A 22704-nucleotide genomic window follows, 5' to 3' on the forward strand; every position below is an offset into this window, starting at 1 on the left:
TGCGGGGGCATTGTAGTATGAGGGGACACTGTGGGGGCATTGTAGTAAGAGGGGACACTGAGGGGGCATTGTATTATGTGGGGACACTGCGGGGGGATTGTAGTATGTGAGTACACTGCAGGGGGATTGTAGTATGTGGCGACACTATGGGGGCATTGTAGTATGTGGAGACACTGCGGGGGCATTGTAGTATGTGGGGACACTACGGGGGCATTGTAGTATGTGGGGACACTGGGGCGGCATTGTAGTTTGTGGGGACACTACGGGGGCATTGTAGTATGAGGGGACACTGGGGGCATTGTAGTATGTGGGTCACTGCGGGGCATTGTAGTATGTGGGGACACTGCGGGGGCATTGTAGTGTGTGGGGACACTGCGGGGGCATTGTAGTATGTGGGGACACTATGGGGGCATTGTAGTATGAGGGGACATGCCGAGGACATTTTAGTATGAGGGGACACTGTGGGGGGATTGTAGGATGAGGGGACACTGCGGGGGGCATTGTAGTATGTGAGGACACTGCAGGGGCATTGTAGTATGTGGGGACACTGTTGGGGCATTATTCAGTGGGTGAGCACTAATGGGGCATTATATAGTTTTAGGATACTAATGGTGATGAACTGTAATGTGTAAGGGCACCAATGGGGCATTATACCATGCATCACCAATGGGAAATTTACACTGTGCTGCGGAACGATGAGGGCATTATATTGTGTGTAGGTACTAATGGGGATTTATACTGTGTAGGGCTACTATGGGGACATAATACTCTGTGGGAACAATATACTTGGTGGGGAGAACTAAAGGGACATTATACAGTGTGGGGGACCTAAGGTGGTATTATACTGTGTGAGGACACTATTAGGCGTTTTACTGTGTTGCAACACCAACAGGGCATTACACCATGTGGCGGACTCTAAGGGGGTCTTATACTGTGGGGACACTTAGGGGGTATTATGCTGTGTACAGGCTCTATAATTCATATACTCTATGAGGATCCTCAGCAGTGTTACTTTGGACACTGTATGGGGGTATTTTTTGGGCAACACATGGCAGTATTATGGAAGTGCGGTATATTTCTGTTGGGCATTGCCTGGTGTTATGTGAATTCTGCACAGTTTTGGTAATTGGGCACTCTGAGTATTATATAGCTGTTATATGTCACTGTATATAGCGGTTATATGTCACTGTATATAGCGGTTATGGTCACTGCATTATTCAGCAATATTTAGAGATATTATTTGGCACTAAATTGTGATATTATTTGGGAACTGTACGGTGTTATTACATGGAAGTGCATACGGTGCTGTATATGAGTTCTGTATAAGCTATTATTTGTACACCATATGGTGATATAGTGTAAACACTATAAGGCTGTATTCACACAGAGTAATGCCAGGCGGTTTTTGTGTGCTTTTTGCACATAGCGCCGCGTTAACGCCGCGCTATTTTGCGGTGGCGTTGACCGGCGTTAACGCGGCGTATACGCGGCGTTAACGTGGCGCTATGTGCAAAAAGCACACAAAAAACGCCTGGCGTTACTCTGTGTGAATACAGCCTAAAACGGTTATTTGGAGATTGTATAGAAGTATTATGGGCTGTTATTTGGGCACTATATAGTTGTATTATGCAAGTATTATATAGAAAATGATGTACTATATGGTGTGTATCTGTAAAATGTGGCATATTCATTTAGGCACAATATTTTACTATATTTGGACATTGTTTAATAGCATTTTATGGTACTATATCGCCATGTTATTTGGGTACTACATGGCACTATGTATAGATGTATTATATGACAATGTATTGACGTTTTATTTGGTACTGTAGGGATGTATTATTTTGCAATGTATAGATCTTTTATTTGGTGCTGTATGTATTATTTGGCACGGTATATATTTTTAAAAAAAATTTGGTACTGTATGGATGTATTAATTGTCATTATATAGGTCTTTTATTTGGCCCTGTATAGTGGTGTTGTTTGGCACTGTATAGCTGGAGATGTATTATTTGGCACTGTATAGATATTTTATTTTGTATCACAGATATTATATATATTATTTGCCATGGTATAGAAGTATTATTTGGTACTCTATAGATGTATTATTTGGTACTGTATAGATGTATTATTTGGTACTGTATACATGTGTTATTTTTTACTGTATAGATGTATTATTTGGCATCTTAAAGAGATTATTTGCTATTACTGTATGTAGATACATTATTTGGGTACCCCGTGGTGACTTCTATATTTAAGTATTGTATAGATGTATTATTTTGCAATGTATAGATCTTTTATTTGGTGCTGTATGTATTATTTGGCACAGTATATATATATATATTTTTTAAATTTGGTACTGTATGGATGTATTAAATTTCATTATATAGATCTTTTATTTGGCCCTGTATAGTGGTGTTGTTTGGCACTGTATAGCTGGAGATGTATTATTTTGTACTGTATAGATGTATTATTTGTCATCTTATAGAGATTATTTGCTATTACTGTATGTAGATATATTATTTGGGTACCCGGTGGTGACTTCTATACTTTAGTATTGTATAGATGTATTATATGAAATCCAGAAGGTTTGGCCCTGTACAGATTCATTTTAATACCTACCCTCCCTGTATCCTGGTTATTGAATCTTTGCTCTTCACGTCCTTCTTTCTTCTTCTCCATCACTGAATAGTTTTCCTGACAAGGTGATGTTATGAGTTATACATGTTATGGGGCTGGGGGCCATTAATCATACCTCCCCCCCGCTCTGGATACTGCCAGTGCCCGCGGCCTTCATATACACTTTCTGTAGAATGTGCTGAGATCCATCTGATATATAGGATATCAATCACCCAGGACATTACACCATATAACAGGAGTCTGCTACAAAAATACTATGTACCCCTTGTTTTTAAAACTGTATAATCCCCGCACTCTATACTACACCCCGCTATACCATGGCTGTCAGTCTGAATGTGCTTGGTTTCTGGAAGTTCAACTATATGGTCACTATATAGTAGTATTATTTTGCCACCTCAGAGTAGTATTATTTGGTCACTATTTTGTGGTATTATTGGTAATATTTGGCCACTATATGGTAGTATTATTTGGTCACTATATGGTAGTATTACTGGTCACTTTACAGTAGTATTATTTGGTCATCATATGGTAGGAATATTATGTCACTATAGGGTAGTGTTATTTCACATATCACTATATGGTGGTATTATTAGTACTGTTTGGTTATCATAGGGTAATATTGTTTGGTCACCATATGGTAGCATTATTATTTTTTTCACTATAGGATACTATTGTTTGCTTACCATATGGTGGTATTATTTTTTAACTATTATTTGGTAACTATATGGTGGTACTATTGATATTATTTGGTTATTATATAGTACTATTGTTGGATAACTATATGGCTGTATTTATTGATCACTATATTCTATTATTTGCTCAGTGTATGCTGGTATTATTTGGTCAGTATAGGATAGTATTATTTGGCCACTATATGGTGGTATTATTGGTATTCTTTGGTATAGGATAGTATTGTTGGATAACTATACAACTGTATTATTTGGTCATTATACGGTAGCATTATTTGGTCACTATATGGTGGTATTATTGGTATTCTTTGGTATAGGATAGTATTGTTGGATAACTATATGGCTGTATTATTTGGTCATTATACGGTAGCATTATTTGGTCACTATATGGTGGTGTTATTTGGTCATTATACGGTAGTATTATGTGGTCACTATGTGGTGGTATTACTGGTATTATTTGGCCACTATATGGTGGTATTATTGGTATTCTTTGGTATAGGATAGTATTGATGGATAACTACTGTATATGGCTGTATTATTTGGTCATTATACGGTAGCATTATTTGGTCACTATATGGTGGTATTATTTGGTCATTATACGGTAGTATTATGTGGTCACTATGTGGTGTTATTACTGGTAGTATTTGGTCATTATAAGGTAGTATTATTTGATAACAATATGGCTGTATTAGTTGGTCATATTATTTGCTGAACGTATGGTGGTATTATGTAGTCACTATAAGGTAGAATTATTTGGTAGTATTTGGTCACTATATTGTGTCATTACCGTATTTCAGCACCTTATGTCTGTAGGACACATATTTTGCAGTATATGAAATATATCTATACAGTATACGGCGCTATCAGCACCTTGTAACACTGATATTTAGACAAACACAGGAACATGATCATTGTACAGACCGTCATACTCTGCGCCATTTTCATGGTGGCCCCAACCTACGATAAAGCACCGCACAGGGCATCATCTAATATAAGGCCGGCCCTGAGCCTAAGACAGATATACGAGCCATTCATTGCATCACCTCTATAAGATCTATGAATCAGTGTGATGGCATTGAACTATTATTGTCAAGTCACCGTGTCACTATAATTTATTGCGAGCTTGAGTCCTGAAACCCTGACGCATCCCGGGCGGGACAGTTTATCAAAATATTATCTGGTTAAACGCCAATATTGCAGCCTCTAGGTCAGCTCTATGGGATTGTGTGTGTATAGTGCGACATCTAGTGGCCGTAAGGTAACAACGCGTGTAACAGTAATATCAAATGCTGTATTGCAATCTATGGAGAAAGCAGCAGTGACTGTAGTAGCTTATACCATGGCCTCACATGGCGCAGATCTACCGCTGCACCCTAATGAGATGACCGTATAAAATGGGACCTATATTTGTAAAGGTTTGGCCATTATGTTTGTATATATATACAGATATCGCCTTACTGGTTGTCACCTTTGAGAGACTGAACGTAATACTGCCCCCCCCCCAGGTTGTCTCCTATCTGATATACGGGGGACCTGACACCTGGACCCCATACAGATCCAATGGTCCAAATTACAGCAGTGGGCAGGAAGGGGAAACGGCCCTGATCCTATTACTTACTTCCATGTTCTCCATCCACTGCCCAAAGAGCCAGATGAGGGGTGCGCAGGGTCCGGGTGTCACGGCCCTACAGATCCGATACCATTGACCTATCCTGTAGTTCATCAGGATCAAAAATGTATATGGGACTAGAGAAGGAAATATTATCTTTCTCTATCAAATGCCTAAAGATTAAAAAAAAAAAAAAAAAAAAAAAAAAGAATTGCAATACCACTCCGAACCACATGGTGTGCTGTAACAAAAAATTGAGTTGCAATACCACTTCGAAACGCATGGTGTGCTGTAACAAAACATTGAATTGCAATACCACTCCAAACCACATGGTGTGCTGTAACAAAATATTGAATTGCAATACCACTCCGAACCACATGGTGTGCTGTAACAAAAAATTGAGTTGCAATACCACTCCGAACTGCATGGTGTGCTGTAACAAAAAATTGAATTGCAATACCACTCTGAATCACATGGTGTGCTGTAACAAAAAATTGAATTGCAATACCACTCCGAACCACATGGTGTGCTGTAACAAAAAATTGAATTGCAATACCACTCTGAACCACATGGTGTGCTGTAACATTTACATGAAGTACAATGCTCTTTTTCTTTTTGTGGATATTATAAACTTGTCCGTCCAGGCTTTGCTTTGTTGTATTGTATGAGGAACACGGTAGCCATTGTAGCGGCCCAGCCCTATGGCCTGTGTCCTTCCTTACCTTTCTGCTTGTGGTCACGGTATCCTGAGAGGAGAGGCACGAGAAGACCAGCTTCAAAAAATATTTGCCTTTCCCAATACCTGATGCCAAAATTTTTACATATTTTTCTAAGCTGGTCATTTAGAGCCGAGAGGAAAGGTAAGGAAGGACTCTGACTTACCCATAAAAAGAAATCACCAATTATTTATTGATTTATTTCACTTTTAGCTAATCTGTTTCCATTTTCTGATTGTAGATTTTTTTAATTCTATTTTTGGTACATGATTATGGGGGGGCCATCTTGCCTGAGCTTCTGTTTACAGCATTTAGTGATCTGCTTTACAGCAGTCTCATGGCCATAGGCAGTGGTGCTAACTCATTGACCCATAGGAGAGTTTGCTTTTCTAGACATGCTCTGTGCAGGGGAGGGGGAGGGGATAAGTTGTGACATCATCTATTGTAAGCAGTGATGGGTCAGTGGTGTCATCTATAGAGGTGTTATTATCCATTGTAATATTGCCTGTGATGTAAATGAGGACACTCCTGCAACAAAGAAAACAAAACACTACAGAATTTAAAGATGTCAGTCTTATTAGGTTTAGTAGCCACAGTGAAAATTGCAATAATATATATATATATATATATATATATATATATATATATATATATATGTATATATATATAGTCATATTCTGGTGATACTTTCCCTTTAAAGGGATCCTATCATTGAAATTAATTTTTTTCTCACTACCACGAAGGAATAGCCTTACGAAAGGCTATTCTTCTCCTACCTTGATATGTCTTCGCCACGCTGCTGTTCAGTATATAATCTGGTTTACTTCGGGATGCAAATGAGTTCTCTCGCAGCTCTGGGGGTGGTCCTTAGCACTCAATCAGCACTGGGGGGCATCCCCACTGCTGCGAGAGAACTCTCCAGCGCCGCCTCCATCTTCTTCAGGAACGGGTCTTCTTCGCGTCTTCCTCTGGCGCTGGAGGTCAAACTTCTAGGCCTCGGGCCTAGGGCAAAGCCGACTGTGCAGGCCCGCTGGATGCTTACAATACTGTGTAAGTGGCCATTTTCTTGTGGCCAGCAGGCATGCGCAGTAAGCTGCCTGAGGCCTAGAAGTTTGAAGCCACCGACGGAAGAAGACGTGAAGAAGATCCGTTCCTGAAGAAGATGGAGGCAGTGCTGGAGATTTCTCTCGCAGTATTGGGGTCGCCCCCAGTGCTTTTTGAGTGCTAAGAACCACCCCCAGTGCTGTGAGAGAACTCATTTGTAGAGATGAGCGAGTACTATTCGAAACGGCCGGCACGCAGACTTTGCAGGTTGGCCAGCCGCTTAACCCCCTGCGTGCTGACTACGTCCATTCATTCCTATGGGTGCATGCTACTGGAGTTTCGAATAGTACTCGCTCATCTCTACTCATTTCCACACCAGCGAAACCGGATTATATACCGAACGACAGGGCGGAGAAGACATCTAAAGGTAGGAGAAGAATAGACTTTCTTAAGGCTATTCCTATGGGGTAGTGAAAAAAAAAAAACGTTTTAATGATGGGATCCCTTTAAGTAATACATAGGAGCTGTAGGGAAATCTTGTGCGCCTTAATATAGGATGTCCTAGGCTGCCATCTAGTGGTAAATTTCATAACTGCACCCACTAAAAACAAATTGCATTAGGCTCGAGCTTCCTATCCACCTATGGCTGGCCATACAGCGCCTTATATATCAGTAGGGTTACACTATAAGTCAGTACTAATTCATACCAGTCATGGCGAGATGTGAACTCACCCTGTCCATTTTTTTCCCCAGAAATACCGTTACCAAGATGAGGACACCCCTCCACATGACCATTCCTTGCCAAGACTAACCCATGATATGAAAGGCCCTGAGCTCGTCCACGTGTCTGAGAAGAACCTGTCCCAAATAGAAAATGTCCACGGTTATGTGATGCAATCGCATATATCTCCTCTAAAGGTAAGTGTCCGGGACTGGGTCCTGTGTACAGGGTGCAATACCAGATCCTGCCCTGTAGGGGGCGCCGTCTGTAAGCAGGATGGATAATATGAATGTTCATTTATTTCTATTGCATTTTGTTGTTACGGCGTTCCCTCTGCATTATATATGACCTGGCAACTTTGTCCGGTCGGCCATTATCATGACGGCGATACCAGATTTATATCAGTTTTATTATGTTACCAAGTGGGTGTACTATTTTTTAGATTACTTTTTATTTCTATTTTTTGGGGAGACAAGGTGAACTAATAAAATATAGACACATGTTTACGGGGATTGATCATGGCCTATGAGGGGGCAATCCATCAGGGTTGGGGTATTTTTCAACTCCAAGAACTAGTCCCGGGGTCCAGCTGTGTAATAGAAGCAGGAAGGGGTTAATGTATTTTAAAAGATTCAGGCTCCGTGCAGTCACCACTAGAGGGAGCTAACTACATGCATCTATACATTGAATACAATTACACAGTATGTAGTAAGATGCTCCGCTCCCCCTAGTGGTGGCTGCAGGCTAATACAATCTGATCAGGTTGATACCTTCTCATGATGGTACACTAGGTCCATACAGTCAAGGACGTAACTACTGGAGCATTAGGGAGCCGGGTGGCAACTGCTACCTCAGCCGGTAACGGGCCCTATTTACTTACCGATCCTGGCTCTTGCTCATGGCTGCCTCTGCAGGAGGGGGAGCACAGGCCGGGATTGGCAAGTGAGGCCGCAGACCCAAAACCCCACAAACACTATCATTATACTCAGGGGGGTCTTTTCAGACCTTCAGTATAATGATCAGAGGGCTAGGAGTGGTGAGGAAACATAAAAACACTGTTACTTACCTCTCCTGGCTCCGGCAGGCTTTCAGGCACTAACAACTCCCAAGGCCGGAGCACATGGGGCACAGTGGTGAGGCAGGGGCTGGGGGCTGTCCGCTACTCACCAGATGCAGATGAGTTGAATCCGGGACATACCTTCTGCCGACCTGGACCGCAGGACATCACCCAGAATCCAGGTCTGTCCCACTGAATCCAGGAGGGTTGGGAGCTATGTTTAGACCTCCAGTTTTTGGGGATTACTGCAGTACTTGTATGTTTGCATTGCACCACTGGAGTTGTCCATCAGAGGTCACTAAACATAAGATGCCCCTGGGGGCTTTGAAAAAGGAGTGAAATATTAAATGTGACCCAATTCAATGTTTTGCTATGGACAGTCATGGTTACCCCAGCTGTACTGTGACATCACTGTATGTATTATCCCTGTACTGTGACATCACTGTGTGTATTATCTCTGTACTGTGACATCACTGTGTGTATTATCTCTGTACTGTGACATCACTGTGTGTATTATCCCTGTACTGTGACATCACTGTGTGTATTATCCCTGTACTGTGACATCACTGTATGTATTATCCCTGTACTGTGACATCACTGTGTGTATTATCTCTGTACTGTGACATCACTGTGTGTATTATCTCTGTACTGTGACATCACTGTGTGTATTATCCCTGTACTGTGACATCACTGTGTGTATTATCTCTGTACTGTGACATCACTGTGTGTATTATCCTGTACTGTGACATCACTGTGTGTATTATCTCTGTACTGTGACATCACTGTGTGTATTATCTCTGTACTGTGACATCACTGTGTGTATTATCCCTGTACTGTGACATCACTGTGTGTATTATCCTGTACTGTGACATCACTGTGTGTATTATCTCTGTACTGTGACATCACTGTGTGTATTATCCTGTACTGTGACATCACTGTGTGTATTATCCCTGTACTGTGACATCACTGTGTGTATTATCCTGTACTGTGACATCACTGTGTGTATTATCCCTGTACTGTGACATCACTGTGTGTATTAACCCTGTACTGTGACATCACTGTGTGTATTATCCTGTACTGTGACATCACTGTGTGTATTATCTCTGTACTGTGACATCACTGTGTGTATTATCCCTGTACTGTGACACCACTGTGTGTATTATCCTGTACTGTGACATCACTGTGTGTATTATCCTGTACTGTAACATCACTGTGTGTATTATCTCTGTACTGTGACATCACTGTGTGTATTATCCTGTACTGTGACATCACTGTGTGTATTATCTCTGTACTGTGACATCACTGTGTGTATTATCCTGTACTGTGACATCACTGTGTGTATTATCCTGTACTGTGACATCACTGTGTGTATTATCCTGTACTATGACATCACTGTGTGTATTATCCCTGTACTGTGACATCACTGTGTGTATTATCCTGTACTGTGACATCACTGTGTGTATTATCCTGTACTGTGACATCACTGTGTGTATTATCCTGTACTGTGACATCACTGTGTGTATTATCTCTGTACTGTGACATCACTGTGTGTATTATCCTGTACTGTGACATCACTGTGTGTATTATCTCTGTACTGTGACATCACTGTGTGTATTATTCTGTACTGTGACATCACTGTGTGTATTATCCTGTACTGTGACATCACTGTGTGTATTATCTCTGTACTGTGACATCACTGTGTGTATTATCCCTGTACTGTGACATCACTGTGTGTATTATCTCTGTACTGTGACATCACTGTGTGTATTATCCCTGTACTGTGACATCACTGTGTGTATTATCCTGTACTGTGACATCACTGTGTGTATTATTCTGTACTGTGACATCACTGTGTATTATCCCTGTACTGTGACATCACTGTGTGTATTATCCTGTACTGTGACATCACTGTGTGTATTATTCTGTACTGTGACATCACTGTGTATTATCCCTGTACTGTGACATCACTGTGTATTATCCCTGTACTGTGACATCACTCTGTGTATTATCTCTGTACTGTGACATCACTGTGTGTATTATCCCTGTACTGTGACATCACTGTGTGTATTATCCCTGTACTGTGACATCACTCTGTGTATTATCTCTGTACTGTGACATCACTGTGTGTATTATCCTGTACTGTGACATCACTGTGTGTATTATCCTGTACTGTGACATCACTGTGTGTATTATCCTGTACTGTGACATCACTGTGTGTATTATCCTGTACTGTGACATCACTGTGTGTATTATCCCTGTACTGTGACATCACTGTGTGTATTATCCTGTACTGTGACATCACTGTGTGTATTATCTCTGTACTGTGACATCACTGTGTGTATTATCCTGTACTGTGACATCACTGTGTGTATTATTCTGTACTGTGACATCACTGTGTATTATCCCTGTACTGTGACATCACTGTGTGTATTATCCCTGTACTGTGACATCACTGTGTGTATTATCCTGTACTGTGACATCACTGTGTGTATTATCTCTGTACTGTGACATCACTGTGTGTATTATCCTGTACTGTGACATCACTGTGTGTATTATTCTGTACTGTGACATCACTGTGTATTATCCCTGTACTGTGACATCACTGTGTGTATTATCCCTGTACTGTGACATCACTGTGTGTATTATCCTGTACTGTGACATCACTGTGTGTATTATTCTGTACTGTGACATCACTGTGTATTATCCCTGTACTGTGACATCACTGTGTGTATTATCTCTGTACTGTGACATCACTGTGTGTATTATCCCTGTACTGTGACATCACTGTGTATTATCTCTGTACTGTGACATCACTGTGTGTATTATCCTGTACTGTGACATCACTGTGTGTATTATCCCTGTACTGTGACATCACTGTGTGTATTATCCCTGTACTGTGACATCACTCTGTGTATTATCTCTGTACTGTGACATCACTGTGTGTATTATCCTGTACTGTGACATCACTGTGTGTATTATCCTGTACTGTGACATCACTGTGTGTATTATCTCTGTACTGTGACATCACTGTGTGTATTATTCCTGTATTGTGACATCACTGTGTGTATTATCCTGTACTGTGACATCACTGTGTGTATTATCCTGTACTGTGACATCACTGTGTGTATTATCCCTGTACTGTGACATCACTGTGTGTATTATCCTGTACTGTGACATCACTGTGTGTATTATCTCTGTACTGTGACATCACTGTGTGTATTATCTCTGTACTGTGACATCACTGTGTGTATTATCCTGTACTGTGACATCACTGTGTGTATTATCCCTGTACTGTGACATCACTGTGTGTATTATCCCTGTACTGTGACATCACTGTGTGTATTATCCCTGTACTGTGACATCACTGTGTGTATTATCCCTGTACTGTGACATCACTGTGTGTATTATCTCTGTACTGTGACATCACTGTGTGTATCTCCCTAGTTACTAGTTACGCCCCTGCTAAACCTTTTTGCATACCTCACAAATTTCAAAAGACAGAATGAGGGACAAGGGCTCGCTGCGCTGCGTCCTATAGTCACCCTAATATTACATGCCCTCACATTATAATGTTCTCCTGTCATTGACCCCACACTATAAGTCTCTCTCTCGGTGCACCCTCAGTTTAACACCCCCTCCATTTGCCGCACAGTTTAATGTCCCTCATACTCTGCCAAAGGTCCCTGGAATTTTCAGGCAGCTTTAGGCACATTGTGAGTGATGTCATCACACTGCACTAACACCTCCCGAGGCTGGAGCACCCGGGGGCACAGGAGCTGGGGGCTGCCCATTACTCTCTGGATGCAGATATACCTCCTGCCCTACGGGATTGCATGGCACGACCCAAAATCCAGGTCTGTCCCGCTGAATCCAGGAGGGTTGAGTGCTATGTTTCTGACCCCTGTATTTGGGGATTATTTTGCTACATGCTTGTTTGTAATGCACCACTGGAGTCGACCATCCGTTTTGTAGCTGCTGTTCCGATATACTGTGGGATTCTGTGGAGAAAAAAAAAAAAACGTTGTTTACAGGAGACCGTCAGTAAGTTGGTGCAGACGTGTCGATGTGATCTCAGGCTCTCTGGACTCTTAATACCTACAAGTCACTTTGCAAACTGTTGTGTCATTTCTACATTTAGAAGCAGTGGAAGTAGAACATTTGGCAGGTTTATATAGACATTAACCCCCAGCAATAGTCAGACCGTTATACACAGCGATGGAGCGTATAGAGATTGTACTAAAAAAGAAGGATTCTGATACTGGATTCCATGGCCGACATCAGCGGTGACATAACTGATGTAGGTGCAAGGAAGAAACAGCTGACTGTGTGCACTTGTCCATATCCCGGCCTTGGGTAATATTTTGTATTCACTTCACATAAATGACAGCAGTGCTGACTAGTCCTGAACATGGCGGCGAAATAATGAGCTGTGTCTATGATTTATACCGCTAGTAATAAGAATACAGCTCAGACCTACACTGAGAGATGAAGCTGAGCCGGAGTGTGATCTGCCAAACTGCTGCATTGTCTGATAAGGAATATATCGCCATCTGCAGTCCTATGTAATATCATCGTAATATCAGGACAATAACATGCCGTGTATGTGTAGTGCCATGTATGTATATAGTAGTTATGTTCTTGTACATAGGGGGCAGTATTATAGTAGTTATATTCTTGTACATAGGAGGCAGTATTATAGTAGTTATATTCTTGTACATAGGAGCAGTATTATAGTAGTTATATTCTTGTACATAGGAGTAGTATTATAGTAGTTATATTCTTGTACATAGGAGGTAGTATTATAGTAGTTATATTCTTGTACATAGGGGGCAGTATTATAGTAGTTATATTCTTGTACATAGGAGTAGTATTATAGTAGTTATATTCTTGTATATAGGAGCAGTATTATAGTAGTTATATTCTTGTACATAGGAGCAGTATTATAGTAGTTATATTCTTGTACATAGGAGTAGTATTATAGTAGTTATATTCTTGTATATAGGAGGTAGTATTATAGTAGTTATATTCTTGTACATAGGAGCAGTATTATAGCAGTTATATTCTTGTACATAGGAGGTAGTATTATAGTAGTTATATTCTTGTACATAGGAGGTAGTATTATAGTAGTTATATTCTTGTACATAGGAGTAGTATTATAGTAGTTATATTCTTGTACATAGGAGCGGTATTATAGTGGTTATATTCTTGTACATAGGGGCAGTATTATAACAGTTATATTCTTGTACATAGGAGCAGTATTATAGTAGTTATATTCTTGTACATAGGAGCAGTATTATAGTAGTTATATTCTTGTACATAGGAGCAGTATTATAGTAGTTATATTCTTGTACATAGGAGCAGTATTATAGTAGTTATATTCTTGTACATAGGAGGCAGTATTATAGTAGTTATATTCTTGTACATAGGAGTAGTATTATAGTAGTTATATTCTTGTACATAGGAGCAGTATTATAGTAGTTATATTCTTGTACATAGGAGGTAGTATTATAGTAGTTATATTCTTGTACATAGGAGCAGTATTATAGTAGTTATATTCTTGTACATAGGAGTAGTATTATAGTAGTTATATTCTTGTACATAGGAGCAGTATTATAGTAGTTATATTCTTGTACATAGGAGCAGTATTATAGTAGTTATATTCTTGTACATAGGAGCAGTATTATAGTAGTTATATTCTTGTACATAGGAGTAGTATTATAGTAGTTATATTCTTGTACATAGGAGCAGTATTATAGTAGTTATATTCTTGTACATAGGAGCATTATTATAATAGTTATATTCTTGTACATAGGAGTAGTATTATAGTAGTTATATTCTTGTACATAGGAGCAGTATTATAGTAGTTATATTCTTGTACATAGGAGGTAGTATTATAGTAGTTATATTCTTGTACATAGGAGCAGTATTATAGTAGTTATATTCTTGTACATAGGGGGCAGTATTATAGTAGTTATATTCTTGTACATAGGGGGCAGTATTATAGTAGTTATATTCTTGTACATAGGAGCAGTATTATAGTAGTTATATTCTTGTACATAGGAGGTAGTATTATAGTAGTTATATTCTTGTACATAGGAATAGTATTATAGTAGTTATATTCTAGTACATAGGGGGCAGTATTATAGTAGTTATATTCTTGTACATAGGAGCAGTATTATAGTAGTTATATTCTTATACATAGGATGTAGTATTATAGTAGTTATATTCTTGTACATAGGAGGTAGTATTATAGTAGTTATATTCTTGTACATAGGAGGTAGTATTATAGTAGTTATATTCTTGTACATAGGAGCAGTATTATAGTAGTTATATTCTTGTACATAGGGGGCAGTATTATAGTAGTTATATTCTTATACATAGGGAGCAGTATTATAGTAGTTATATTCTTGTACATAGGAGTATTATAGTAGTTATATTCTTGTACATAGGAGCGGTATTATAGTAGTTATATTCTTGTACATAGGAGTAGTATTATAGTAGTTATATTCTTGTACATAGGAGCAGTATTATAGTAGTTATATTCTTGTACATAGGAGTAGTATTATAGTAGTTATATTCTTGTACATAGGAGTAGTATTATAGTAGTTATATTCTTGTACATAGGGGGCAGTATTATAGTAGTTATATTCTTGTACATAGGAGGTAGTATTATAGTAGTTATATTCTTGTACATAGGAGCAGTATTATAGTAGTTATATTCTTATACATAGGGAGCAGTATTATAGTAGTTATATTCTTGTACATAGGAGTATTATAGTAGTTATATTCTTGTACATAGGAGCGGTATTATAGTAGTTATATTCTTGTACATAGGAGTAGTATTATAGTAGTTATATTCTTGTACATAGGAGCAGTATTATAGTAGTTATATTCTTGTACATAGGAGCATTATTATAATAGTTATATTCTTGTACATAGGAGTAGTATTATAGTAGTTATATTCTTGTACATAGGAGCAGTATTATAGTAGTTATATTCTTGTACATAGGGGGCAGTATTATAGTAGTTATATTCTTGTACATAGGAGGTAGTATTATAGTAGTTATATTCTTGTACATAGGAGCAGTATTATAGTAGTTATATTCTTGTACATAGGGGCAGTATTATAGTAGTTATATTCTTGTACATAGGGGGCAGTATTATAGTAGTTATATTCTTGTACATAGGAGCAGTATTATAGTAGTTATATTCTTGTACATAGCAGGTAGTATTATAGTAGTTATATTCTTGTACATAGGAATAGTATTATAGTAGTTATATTCTAGTACATAGGGGGCAGTATTATAGTAGTTATATTCTTGTACATAGGAGCAGTATTATAGTAGTTATATTCTTATACATAGGATGTAGTATTATAGTAGTTATATTCTTGTACATAGGAGGTAGTATTATAGTAGTTATATTCTTGTACATAGGAGGTAGTATTATAGTAGTTATATTCTTGTACATAGGAGCAGTATTATAGTAGTTATATTCTTGTACATAGGAGGTAGTATTATAGTAGTTATATTCTTATACATAGGGAGCAGTATTATAGTAGTTATATTCTTGTACATAGGAGTATTATAGTAGTTATATTCTTGTACATAGGAGCGGTATTATAGTAGTTATATTCTTGTACATAGGAGCAGTATTATAGTAGTTATATTCTTGTACATAGGAGCAGTATTATAGTAGTTATATTCTTGTACATAGGAGTAGTATTATAGTAGTTATATTCTTGTACATAGGAGCAGTATTATAGTAGTTATATTCTTGTACATAGGAGGTAGTATTATAGTAGTTATATTCTTGTACATAGGAGGTAGTATTATAGTAGTTATATTCTTGTACATAGGAGTAGTATTATAGTAGTTATATTCTTGTACATAGGAGCAGTATTATAGTAGTTATATTCTTGTACATAGGAGGTAGTATTATAGTAGTTATATTCTTGTACATAGGAGTAGTATTATAGTAGTTATATTCTTGTACATAGGAGCAGTATTATAGTAGTTATATTCTTGTACATAGGAGGTAGTATTATAGTAGTTATATACTTGTACATAGGAGCAGTATTATAGTAGTTATATTCTTGTACATAGGAGTAGTATTATAGTAGTTATATTCTTGTATATGGGGTTATTATACTTTAGTGACAGATACCTTCGATCTTGTGCACATGGTTCTTTTATTATTAGCTTGGAGGTCTCCTCTATTATTGGTGTAAATCATCACAGTTTTACTGACTGTTCAGAAATTGTGCCTTCAATTATAGAGGGAAAAAAAATTGCCACAATAAATTTTCTGGTGATGTTAGGCCCCCCAGGTATCATGGCTGTGATCTGATTATATGATGTAATTCTGAGAAAACATATTTTCAGTGCTGTTTATAATTGGTCTCCAGGGCAGTGATCTTCACCATTGGAGTAGCAGTTTCAGTCGGATACTTGCCATCTCTGCCTCCTTTCTCTAATTAGTGGAAATGTTTTTAGTATTTCACCACTAACAGTGGTTTGATAACAAAAATTTGACAAGTATTAATACATATTGTTTGGTGTCTTGTGGGGTATACAGGATCTGTATGGTATATAGCAGTACATTTACCACAGATGTTACACCTGTAGTCTGGATACAAGATGAGATACGGCAGGACATGGAGGTATATACAGGCTGTGTATGGTATATAGCAGTACATTTACCACAGATGTTACACCTGTAGTCTGGATACAAGATGAGATACGGCAGGACATGGAGGTATATACAGGCTCTGTATGGTATATAGCAGTACATTTACCACAGATGTTACACTTGTAGTCTGGATACATGATGAGATACAGCAGGACATGGAGGTATATACAGGCTCTGTATGGTATATAGCAGTACATTTACCACAGATGTTACAGCTGTAGTCTGGATACAAGATGAGATACGGCAGGACATGGAGGTATATACAGGCTCGGTATGGTATATAGCAGTACATTTACTACAGATGTTACAGCTGTAGTCTGGATACAAGATGAGATACGGCAGGACATGGAGGTATATACAGGCTGTGTATGGTATATAGCAGTACATTTACCACAGATGTTACACCTGTAGTCTGGATACAAGATGAGATACGGCAGGACATGGAGGTATATACAGGCTCTGTATGGTATATAGCAGTACATTTACCACAGATGTTACACCTGTAGTCTGGATACAAGATGAGATACGGCAGGACATGGAGGTATATACAGGCTGTGTATGGTATATAGCAGTACATTTACCACAGATGTTACACCTGTAGTCTGGATACAAGATGAGATACGGCAGGACATGGAGGTATATACAGGCTGTGTATGGTATATAGCAGTACATTTACCACAGATGTTACAGCACTGTAGTCTGGTTACAAGATGAGATACAGCAGGACATGGAGGTATATACAGGCTGTGTATGGTATATAGCAGTACATTTACCACAGATATTACACCTGTAGTCTGGATACAAGATGAGATACGGCAGGACATGGAGGTATATACAGGCTCTGTATGGTATATAGCAGTACATTTACCACAGATGTTACACCTGTAGTCTGGATACAAGATGAGATACGGCAGGACATGGAGGTATAAACAGGCTGTGTATGGTATATAGCAGTACATTTACCACAGATGTTACACCTGTAGTCTGGATACAAGATGAGATACGGCAGGACATGGAGGTATATACAGGCTGTGTATGGTATATAGCAGTACATTTACCACAGATGTTACACCTGTAGTCTGGATACAAGATGAGATATGGCAGGACATGGAGGTATATACAGGCTCTGTATGGTATATAGCAGTACATTTACCACAGATGTTACACCTGTAGTCTGGATACAAGATGAGATACGGCAGGACATGGAGGTATATACAGGCTCTGTATGGTATATAGCAGTACATTTACCACAGATGTTACACCTGTAGTCTGGATACAAGATGAGATACAGCAGGACATGGAGGTATATACAGGCTCTGTATGGTATATAGCAGTACATTTACCACAGATGTTACACCTGTAGTCTGGATACAAGATGAGATACGGCAGGACATGGAGGTATATACAGGCTCTGTATGGTATATAGCAGTACATTTACCACAGATGTTACACCTGTAGTCTGGATACAAGATGAGATATGGCAGGACATGGAAAGGGTCAGGGCAGAGATAGAGGTGATAATGAAGGCGACACCTGTGTTTGGATAGAGGACTAAGAAGTTGTGGGAACTGCTTGTGTTTGTTGGTGGATCAAACCTTCCTGTCTAATGGTGGTCTGTCTGGGCCATCTGGAGTTTGCCTGGGCATGTCTAGCAATTGTTCTCTCAACAAGAGGTACACTACCCAAATGTAGCCTCCAACATTCTTTTTATATGGCAGCAAGGGAAGCACTCTTACGCCCTCTTGTGGCAAGACTCAGCATCTAACCATCTTAACCATTGACATATCTGCCTAAGACAGAACCACAGGACGAGTTTTGCAGCAACATCTTGTCACGGTGTATATATCGGTTTGTTCCAGTCTGCGAGGCAGAGATTGGGATTCGTATATTTGGTTTATTTTCTTGTATTTTCTTATTCCAGCAGCAGGTGGCGATGTGCAACCAACCAAAGCCATACCTAGTACTTGTCCATGGTCCTGAATGTTCTGCACCTGGATCTTTACAATGCGCAGCTACAAAATGAGAGCAATTATACAAATGGCTGTAAATTTGTCGCACCCTGGTTAGACGTTGCCTGCGGTATTCATGGACTGAATTTACCTTTACTGCTAAAATACATGTCGGCATCTCCTGCTCTTACAGAATGAGGGCGCTATAAACAATATTCAGATCCATGGAAGGACAATTCCATAAAAAGAAGGAAATTTTTCGTTAAAGAGGACGGAATGGGTTAATATTGTGATCCAATGATGTGATTTCTCAAGACTACAATGTTACAATATTTCAGAACTGTAATAACATGGGCAAAGTTTGCGGTAACATCCCTCGTCGTGATGCGTGTTCAGTCCCATTTAGACACAAAGGTCCTTTGTTCAACGTTATAGTCAGATGTCCGTGTTTAGTAAATTGATGTAAAGTTGTAAATTTTTCAATCAATTTCTAAATAAATCTAATCCGCTCTGAGTATCAGATAGAGATGACTCTGAATCCCCTGCATAGATACAAATAACAATATTTTAATTGTCACCACTAGAAGGAGCTCTGGAGTGTACTGCCTTCTGTCTATGAACTCAGTAATATCTCAGTACATACTAAGCGCCCCCTAGTGGTATCTGCTGGCAGCCAGAATTATATGTGTTAAAGTGCACCTCCGGCTATAAAACAACTTGTCATAAATGAATAGTACAGGTGAATATAAGAAACTTTGTAATATGTCTTATTAAAGAAATATGTTTCCTTCTCCACTTAAAGGCTGTTACTTTTACATAGAAGTCTATGGAGAGGGGAGGAGGAGAAGGCAGCTGGGAAAGATATACAAATAACTTCAGATGCTGGACTCACTGGACTTATGCTATACTGGAAGTGAGGAAGCTCCTTTAAGACTTCTCCTCACCAGCCTGTTTATTTGTATAGAGTCAATCTCCATCTTCCCATACGTCTATGCAGAGGGGAGGGGAGAGAAGGCTGTCAGCTAATCAATTGCCTCATTCTTGCAGTGGTTAACACTTACCATGTAACACAGCAGTGTAGCAGAGTCCAGCATCTGCAGTTATTGGTGTGTCTTTTCCAGTAGCCTCCTTCCCCTCCTCCCCTCTCCATAGACTTCTATGGAAAAGTAACAGCCGGAGAAGTGGAGAAGGAAACAGATTTCTTTAATAAGACATATTACAAAGTTTATTATATTCACCTGTACTATTCATTTATGTCAAGTTCTATACATGCCAGAATTGTATGTATTAAAGTGCACCTCCGACTATAAAACAACTTGTCATAAATGAACAGTGCAGGTGAAAATAAGAAACTTTGTAATATGTCTTATTAAAGAAATATGTTTCCTTCTCCACTTGTAAGGCTGAGTTACTTTTACATAGAAGCCTATGGAAAGGGGAGGTGGAGAAGGCACCTGGGAAAGACATACAAATAACTTCAGATGTTGGACTCACTGGATGCTACACTGGAAGTGAAGAAGCTCTTTTAACACATCTTCTCTCCTCCTTCTCCTCACTCAACCTGTTTATTTATATAGAGTCAATCTCCAATATTCCCATATGTCTATGCAGAGGGGAGAGAAGGCTGTCAGCTAATCTATTGACTCATTCTTGCAGTGGTTAACTCTTACCATGTAACACAGCAGTGTAGCAGAGTCCAGCATCTGCAGTTATTTGTGTGTCTTCTCCAGCAGCCTCCTTCCCCTCCTTCCCTCTCCATAGACTTCTATGTAAAAGTAACTTAGCCTGATAAGTGGAGAAGGAAACAGATTTCTTTAATAAGATATATTACAAAGTTTCTTATATTCACCTGCACTATTCATTTATGACAAGTCCTATAAATGACGGTATGTTTTATTTCTAGATAGCAGCTTCAGAGCTTGCATGTGTCGCATGGACCGCTACGATTTATTTATTCAGCACAGAATTTCGGACCTAAAATAATTCTAAAAGAAAACTCAATTCATCACTTGTTTTCTTCCCAATAGCAGCCACTGATGACATCACCAAACCGCTTCTAATGATATCATGCACTTTATTTATACTCTCCATAGCCTGTCGCCTTTATCTAGGACTGTGAGGCCATTAAATGAGATTTTCCAGGAGCCCGCACTGATCGTACGCTCTGTTTCTAGCGGCAGACATTGTGCTGGTTTTTCCCTATTTCACTGCTTAAAGTCATTTCCTTCAATCCCCTCTAATGGTTCCCTGAAGTGCGATCCAAAGACACTAAGTGATTCCCGCAATATGTAGAGCATCTATGGATTCTGGCTTTACAAATGCACACAGTCCTTAAGGTCAAAAGTAAAAGCGAACTAGAGTGCCTTTCATGCTGTAGATGTAGCAGAGCTGAGAGTGTTATGTGTTTTATATTACAGTGTATTATAAAGTCCATTTATAGCCCCAACATACAATATTCAATAGTGTATCACAAGAGAAGATGTAACAAACAATGACACAAAAACAAGAGGACCCTGCCATTAAGAGCTTACACTCTACAGGAGAGAGGACCCTGCCCATAAGAGCTTACACTCTACAGGAGAGAGGACCCTGCCCATAAGAGCTTACACTCTACAGGAGAGAGAACCCTGCCCATAAGAGCTTACACTCTACAGGAGAGAGGACCCTGCCCATAAGAGCTTACACTCTACAGGAGAGAGAACCCTGCCCATAAGAGCTTACACTCTACAGGACAGCGGAGCCTGCCCATAAGAGCTTACACTCTACAGGAGAGAGGACCCTGCCCATAAGAGCTTACACTCTACAGGAGAGAGGACCCTGCCCATAAGAGCTTACACTCTACAGGAGAGAGGGCCCTGCCTATAAGAGCTTACACTCTACCGGAGAGAGGACCCTGCACATAAGAGCTTACACTGTACAGGAGAGAGGACCCTGCCCATAAGAGCTTACACTCTACAGGAGAGAGGACTCTGCCCATAAGAGCTTACACTCTACCGGAGAGAGGACCCTGCACATAAGAGCTTACACTCTACAGGAGAGAGGACCCTGCCCATAAGAGCTTATACTGTACAGGAGAGAGGACCCTGCCCATAAGAGCTTACACTCTACAGGAGAGAGGACTCTGCCCATAAGAGCTTACACTCTACAGGAGAGAGGACCCTGCCCATGAGAGCTTACACTCTACAGGAGAGAGGACTCTGCCCATAAGAGCTTACACTCTACAGGAGAGAGGGCCCTGCCTATAAGAGCTTACACTCTACCGGAGAGAGGACCCTGCACATAAGAGCTTACACTCTACAGGAGAGAGGACCCTGCCCATAAGAGCTTATACTGTACAGGAGTGAGGACCCTGCCCATAAGAGCTTACACTCTACAGGAGAGAGGGCCCTGCCTATAAGAGCTTACACTCTACCGGAGAGAGGTCCCTGCCCATAAGAGCTTACACTCTACAGGAGAGGACCCTGCACATAAGAGCTTACACTCTACAGGAGAGAGGACCCTGCCCATAAGAGCTTACACTCTACAGGAGAGAGGACCTTGCACATAAGAGCTTACACTCTACAGGAGAGAGGTCCCTGCCCATAAGAG

At 39.6% G+C, this 22704-nt stretch overlaps 1 protein-coding gene across 7 annotated transcripts in view; it reads left to right on the plus strand.

Moving 5' to 3' along the window:
• DLG2 (discs large MAGUK scaffold protein 2) overlaps nucleotides 1-22704 on the plus strand; it is a 1022754-nt gene that overhangs the window by 543552 nt on the left and 456498 nt on the right. For all 7 annotated transcript variants that reach the window (XM_075266199.1, XM_075266200.1, XM_075266207.1 and 4 more), the window contains one exon: nucleotides 7452-7616. In XM_075266199.1, the coding sequence (XP_075122300.1) occupies nucleotides 7452-7616 (165 nt within the window). The remainder of the gene's footprint in view (nucleotides 1-7451; nucleotides 7617-22704) is intronic.

The sequence above is a fragment of the Leptodactylus fuscus genome, chromosome 2 (assembly GCF_031893055.1).
Source record: "Leptodactylus fuscus isolate aLepFus1 chromosome 2, aLepFus1.hap2, whole genome shotgun sequence".
NCBI classification, from domain to species: domain Eukaryota; kingdom Metazoa; phylum Chordata; class Amphibia; order Anura; family Leptodactylidae; genus Leptodactylus; species Leptodactylus fuscus.